Here is a 7,500-nt window from a genome sequence, read left to right on the forward strand (position 1 = left end):
CTGGATACAGCGTACTTATGCTGAGACAGACGCTTAGTAAGACTGGCGCCTGTTTCACCAAAATACTGCTTATCACAGGAGGCACACGGAACAGCATAGGTGCCCACCTTCGAGGTAGAGGGAGGGCAGGTGTGAACCAGGTTCCGACGGAGGGTATTCACCTGGCGAAGGGAGAGTCTGCAGTTGAGAGACTGCAGGGGCCGACGGAGGGAGTAGTAGAACGACGCAGGAAGTCGATCTCTCCATCCAGGTACTGGGGGTCACAGATGCGGAGGGCACGGAGAAACAGCGAGGTGGCAACCCCTCTCTTCACATGTAGTGGATGGTACGAGAAGAAGTGTATGTACATACCACTGTGCATAGGCTTCCTGTATATAGAAAAGGAGAGGATGTCACCATTTTGCCTTCTGATAAAGGTAACTCGGTGGTGGTCCTCGACCATGCCTCCTACCTGCAGAAGGCCCAGGACCTGTTAGGTGACGCCTCCACCTATGCTCCCCTGACCAGTGACCCGCGGGAACGCATTGCTGCCACTTTCCACCGTCGTCTGAGAGAGCTTGCAGCCTGTTTCCCGGAGGCGAACCTTTACCAGAGGTTCAAGGTCGTTAACCCTCGCCTCCCTCATTTCTATGGGCTTCCTAAAACCCATAAGCCGGCCGTGCCTCTACGCCCCATCATCTCCTCCCGGGGATCGGTGACGCATCCTCTGGCGGCTTGGCTGGCTAAGTCTCTCACTCCCCTTCTCGGCACCTTCTCTCCTGCTCACCTTCGCCATTCACAGGACTTCATCTCTCGTGTCCGCGGTGTCCCGCCGGCGTCCATGCTGAGCCTGGATGTCGACTCCCTGTTCACCAAGGTCCCGCTTGATGACGTCCTCGCTTTCCTTCAGAGGAAGCTCCCTGCCAAGGATCCTCGTCTTCCTCTTCCCACTGAAGTCTTCCTCCAGCTGATTCGTCTGTGTGTGGAGTCGAATTCCTTCTCCTTTGAGGGTCGTTTCTACTCACAGACGTTCGGTGTTGCCATGGGCTCTCCTCTCTCCCCTGTTCTGGCTAACCTGTACATGGAGTTCTTCGAGTCGGAGCTCCTCCCTTCCATCTCCCCTCGTCCTTCCATGTGGCTGAGATATGTAGATGACGTCTTCGCTCTCTGGCCCCATGAGCCTGCCCTGTTTCCTGATTTCCTGTCGCAGCTGAATTCTCTCTCTCCATCCATCCGCTTCAAGGTGGAATGGGAGGTTGACGACAAGCTCCCTTTCTTGGACACTCTTGTCCATCGCTCTGCTGATCATTTCTCCTTTTCTATATACAGGAAGCCTATGCACAGTGGTATGTACATACACTTCTTCTCGTACCATCCACTACATGTGAAGAGAGGGGTTGCCACCTCGCTGTTTCTCCGTGCCCTCCGCATCTGTGACCCCCAGTACCTGGATGGAGAGATCGACTTCCTGCGTCGTTCGTTCTCCAAACTGGGCTATCCTCGCCATGTCCTAGACGTCGCGTTATCCAGGGCGCGACGTACCTTCTACCATGACTCCCCTCCCAATGAGTCTCCTCACCTGCCTGTCCTCAGCCTGCCTTACACTGAGGAGATCTACTCCCTCCGTCGGCCCCTGCAGTCTCTCAACTGCAGACTCTCCCTTCGCCAGGTGAATACCCTCCGTCGGAACCTGGTTCACACCTGCCCTCCCTCTACCTCGAAGGTGGGCACCTATGCTGTTCCGTGTGCCTCCTGTGATAAGCAGTATTTTGGTGAAACAGGCGCCAGTCTTACTAAGCGTCTGTCTCAGCATAAGTACGCTGTATCCAGGGGACATACCAACAACGCCCTCTTCTGCCATCAGTGGGACACTGGCCATCAGATGGACTGGAAAGCTGCCCGCATTCTCTTCCCTTCCGCTGATGTCCATGCCCGCAGACTGGTGGAATCTTCTCTCATTAAGCTGCTGCCCAATTTCAACTTGAACAGCGGTTTCTCTCCTGCCGACAGCCTCCTCGCTTCCCACATCCTTCGTCTCCTCCCTTATGCCGGTCACCCGTCACATAGACCGCCTGATCCTTCGACCTGATCTGACCTCCCTTCGCTTCCGTTCTCCTGTCCTCTCCTGCCCCGTAGTTCCCGAGTGCTTCGCCTCCTTTCCCTCTTATACCGCTTCGTCTCCCTTGCCTCTTCAGACCCGAAGATGGAATCGAGGACGATTCCGAAACTGTTGTCTCACTTTCATCAATAAATCTAGTTTGTACATTGTGGGTTTTTCTTCCATATTATCAACACGGTATTGTGTTTTTTCGTTGCATATATATATATATATATATATATATATATATATATATATATATATATATATATATATATACACACACACACACACACACACACACACACACACACACACACACACACACACACACACACACACACACATATATATATATATATATATATATATATATATATATATATATATATATATATATATATATATATATAAGGGAACGCAAAACAGTTTGGCCAAACTGCGCTCTGCTCGCACGCCCGACATGCGGCGCAGAACAAAGGCGCCTCCAAAGTAGAAGTAAACTTACCAGGACTCAAAATAGACACGAACCATTTTTTCATCGAGTTTGCTAATAAGCTGATTTGGCATTTTAATCCCAAAGTGACAGGTGGTTCTTTTCACTCTGTTTTCTCTTGCAAGATAACCCGATTTCTCTTTTTTGTGTCTTTGTTTCTGTTCACCTCTCTCTTTCTCTCTCTCTTTTTTTTTTTTTTTTTTATATATAATTTTCCCGCTTCTTCGTTCTGCATCTGTATATCTTTTGGCCTTAACCTTCCCCTTTCATGTTAATTTTTCGATCGCTGTTTGTTTCTCTGTCTCCCGCTCCTTCCTACCATCTCTGCCTCTTTTTCCTGCCAAACACAGGCTCCTCTCTCTATTCTATTTCTCTTCTTTACTTGCTCTTCCTCTTTTACTTCTTATGTTTTCTCTCATCGTTTCCAGCCTTTCTCTCTTTCTCCCTTTCCTATCTCTCTTCTCCTTTTTTCTCCCTTCTGGTCTTACTTTCCAGTCTTTCTTTTTCTTGCTTGTAATTCCTTTTCTTTCTCTATTCCCTGTTTTACTCCTTTTGAGCTCGTCTCTTATGCTTTTTTCCATTTACCTTGTCTCTTTATTAATTTTTTTTCTCCCCTTACTCCTGTCTCTCCTGTAATTCTCCCTTCGCTCAGTCACTTCTCTTTTCTCTCATTCTTTTTCCTTTCCCTTTTTTCTTCCTCTTGCCTGCTATCCCAACCTTTTCTTTCTCTCTTTCTTCCTCAGGTCTAGTCGCCATCTTAGAGAAGCAGATAAATTAAATTTTGCGTTGAAATTGCCCCCTAATCGATCTCTCGTTCCAATTCACACAGAGTCACTGAAAAGATGGAAGGAAATGCAGGCCTCAGAGATCATCAGGAACCCCATGCAGGAAGCCTTTCCCTCGAGGGGGGGTGCCTGCCCCGTCGCTTGCCAGCCTTCTTTCTGTCTGTCTGTCTGTCTCTCTCTCTCTCTTTCTCTCTCTCTCTCTCTTTCTTTATATATATATATATATATATATATATATATATATATATATATATATATATATATACATATGGTATGGGAAGGGGAACGGATGTATGATAAGGAGGAAAGGGGATAAGGGGAGAGGGTAAAGTGGGGAGACATGTGAAAAAGGGTAAGGGAGGGAGGAAAGGGAGGGAGAGGTGGAGATTTGATGAAGTGTCGGGGTGGGGAGACAGGTGGAGGGGGGGGAGGCCTGTTGAAGCGGGGAGGGGGGAGGGGGGAGCCACGCCCTATGGCAAAGTGTTGTGACCAATTTGGCTCGAATTTGCAGTCGGCAATCGAGACCCGGGTGAAGGCCGGACACAAGGCCGGGACGCAGCTGTACAATCTGTAGACCGGAAGAGCGAATAGATGCCGAGCGTCGCCAGCCGGATATGCAAACGGATATTTTCCTACACAAAGATATCACGATCAAATTAAACGCACTCTGAGAAGTGTAGATTTGTTTTTTTTTTCTTTAGATAATTATAATACATGGAAACCATAGAGTAAAGAAATTAAAGTTATTAGGAAGAAAATATATGATCATATTCGTGACCACTTTGTTACCTGTTGTGGTCACGCATACAACCGCAAAATTTCATTCCACATGGAGTGCGCGCTTACCCATCTTCCTCACCGAGTCAAGCAATACCTTGAAAAGGCGAACGCTGTATCTGATAGGCAAAATAATGGGCAAAGGCTAATGTAGACCAGAATTTTTTCATATACATCGATGACTAGAACTACCATATGGCATTTATTAATTCATGCATGCAAATAGAATTTGCAAACGTAGTGCCGCCCCCCACGCCAAATAAAAAATGTGTCTCTTTAATCTCCGCTTTCATTCCTTGCTCTCAAAAATGTTTCAGCCCTTAGGGGATGATTGCATGATAACAGCATGGACGTGGAATTACTTTTGTGCGTTTCCCTGCCAAGAATTTGAGTGAATAGCATATATTTTCCTGTTTCTGGCTCACCAACATAACCAACTTTGATGACACACTACAAAGAACTTTAATCGTATCATTTTGATATGGAAATAAATACAAAGTAATGATGTATTTTAGTTGCCGCTGAGATTCCGAAAAATGATCACGAAATGTAAACAATAGTGGCCATCATTTAGATTTTATCGTTTCTTAGTAATAACGTTTACGCTTGTATACATTATGATAACTTAATTCAATGATATATTTATATTTTAGCGCGAATTTATTTAATTACGGCGTATGTATGTGTAGATAAAACATGAGAATAAGTGACACCGATATTCACGAAAGGTCTGTGACTGATCGTTGCGATTTTGTCTCTGATTCGCGCTGTGCCGTATCTCATAAATCATTATAGACCCTATCTTGATAACTTATTGTGAAGTCAAGATGAAAAGGCGGCTGACGTTTTTTTAAATGAGATACAGTAATTAACGTTTGATAATTCATTAAGAGTGGACTCGAAGCTTTTCTTACCATGTACAAAGCGAAATAATCTTCAACAGAGGAAATTTTGCATAAAAACAAATTCGACGCTGAATTATCTTTAAATTTGTGTAAATTTGCAATGTAGCTTTAAAGAAGTCCTTACACTTGTGGGACACTTCCACACCTGCCCTAAAACTTCGACCGAATTATTGACAAATTTGAAGATAATCCTAGATCGAATGTGCTAGAAAAACTTGGAAAACCCTTTTGATCGATTGTCGTTTCCTATATTTTACAGCTATTTTCTGTTCACAAACGTAAGGACTGTCTCTACTTTTGTTCTTACGCATAAAGAAGTCTTAAATTTCTTTTTATGCAAATGTTCCTCTGCTGAAGATTATTCCGCTTTGGAAATAATAGGAAAAGCTTCGAGGCCACTTTTGACGAATTAGCAAGCGTTAGTTAGCCTTCTCCTACGTTTAATTGATGTATTCTATCAAAAGAACACAAACAGCGTCGCCCGCCTTTTCCACTGATACAATGACAATAAACGCAGGTATGCCACGTCACATATGAATATGCTAAATGTGTAATATTACCGCTGTGATATTAGTAACATTTATTGCCATGTTTGCCATATCTTATTATTACAATAGATTATCAAAATAGGATCTACAACAATTCACATGTTATTTCTATTACCAGCATTAACTTAAATTAGAGACAAAATTGCAAAGAAAAGACCCGGCGGTGAGCGCCGACCCTGGCATCTCGGCGCCCTTTTGATAAGCAGTTTGTAAACACGCCGCAGGGACGCCACCACAGGGCTCTTTCCTTGCTTGTCTTGGCGACCTGGTTTTGCTTTTAATCTGTTTTTATTTTTTATTCTTTTTTTCGATCCTTTGTTTCTTTTTGTATTATCATTCCTTTTTTGTTGATGTTGTTGTTCATTTGGGGCTTATTTTTGTGTGTTTATATTTTCATCTTCGCTTCCCTCTGGCCTTCACATGTCCTTTTATTATTTTTCTCTTCCTTCTTCCTTTCTTCATTTCCGTCTCTTTCTTCTCTTTCAGAACCTTGAGACGTGTGACATGAATAACAGTCTAACTTCAATCTCGGCCCAATGGAAGCCGCATTCGGGCTTTCTAGAAGTTTTGGCTTTCTATCTCGCTTCTCGGGCTTTTTCCTTTTCGTTCATCCTCCTCCCCCTCCTCCTCTTCTTCCCTGTCCTCCTCCATCTCCTCTTTCTTCCCTTCGCCCTATCCTTCCCCCTCCTCCTCCTCCTTTCTGCCTATTCTCTTCTACCTACCCACCCTCGTTTCCAACCATCGGCCTTGTCCACTCACCCACCCACCCACAAACCCACGCGAACATTCCTCCTTTTGACACCCACCTGAGCATCCTCAGCAGCACTCAACCCTCCCCCCCCCCCGCCCACGCTCAAGCCCACGCCAGGTATCTCAAACGCCCACATCATCGTCATCATCGTATTACGGATACTTCACCTTGAGGAAAAGCCGTGACATGTTCAGAGAAGAATATACATTCTAGGCCGCGGGACAAAGCGGCCGTGTGACCATGCAGCTTCTTAGACCACACCCCCCCCCCCCTCAAAAAGAAAAAAAAAAAAAAAAAAAAGAGAAAAAAGAGAAAAAGAAAGAAAACCCCACTTCTAACAGCCACATATCCTCTAGCCGCCCAGGATACTCACATAGGACTGTGACGTTGGCGGCCGCCCATATCGGAGGGTTGTCGTTGGTCGGCCCGACTTGGCACTGGTACTCGCCGTCCTCTGTCAGTGTCACGCTCTTAATCACCAAGTTGTGTTCGCCGAGTTCCGGGTCGCCTGTGTACTGGTAGCGAGGGTACCCGGGCACGTGGCGCTCGAACCCTGGGCACGGAAAAGGGGAAAGCTAGTTAGGGTAATGCGTATGGGGCAGCGATGATGACGTAGGGCGCGGGAACAAGGAGCCTGAAAAGAAGGAAGCGCGGGACTGGACACTTAAACTGATAGATTTACTGGTAGTACTATCGATATGACAACAGCAGATAAATACATGAATATAATAGGCAATAAAAAATTCAATAGTACACAGCGGATACACAATGACATGCATCTGTACCTCTTGTGTATTCTCATTAAATATTAATTGAGCACAAAATGGCAATCCAAACGCTTCATAGTGGTGTTAAAAGATACATTAATATCTGATTCCGAACGTCAAATTTATTAGCATTATTAATGAAACATCACATTTTATTTCCATTACATGCTATCGTTTCAGTCATCGCGTGAGAAGGGAAAAATATATCAATGTCATCAGCACACAGGCATATGCTTTCCAAGGGTTCAGTAGCTTTGAATTGTGTCTTCATATATCATGTACACATACATACAAACATATATATTTACACACACTCATACATTTGATACATTCAGATATGCACACACACACACACACACTCACACACACACACACACACACACACACACACACA

The 7,500-nt window shown here is 44.9% G+C and overlaps 1 protein-coding gene across 1 annotated transcript in view; it reads right to left on the reverse strand.

Annotated features, from left to right (window-relative positions):
• Window positions 1-7,500, reverse strand: part of LOC138860062 (nephrin-like) — a 119,650-nt gene that overhangs the window by 110,993 nt on the left and 1,157 nt on the right. Inside the window, exon 3 of the mRNA XM_070116867.1 lies at window positions 6,713-6,914. Within this exon, the coding sequence (XP_069972968.1) occupies window positions 6,713-6,914 (202 nt within the window). The remainder of the gene's footprint in view (window positions 1-6,712; window positions 6,915-7,500) is intronic.

This window comes from Penaeus vannamei, chromosome 39 (assembly GCF_042767895.1).
Source record: "Penaeus vannamei isolate JL-2024 chromosome 39, ASM4276789v1, whole genome shotgun sequence".
In the NCBI taxonomy this organism is placed as follows: domain Eukaryota; kingdom Metazoa; phylum Arthropoda; class Malacostraca; order Decapoda; family Penaeidae; genus Penaeus; species Penaeus vannamei.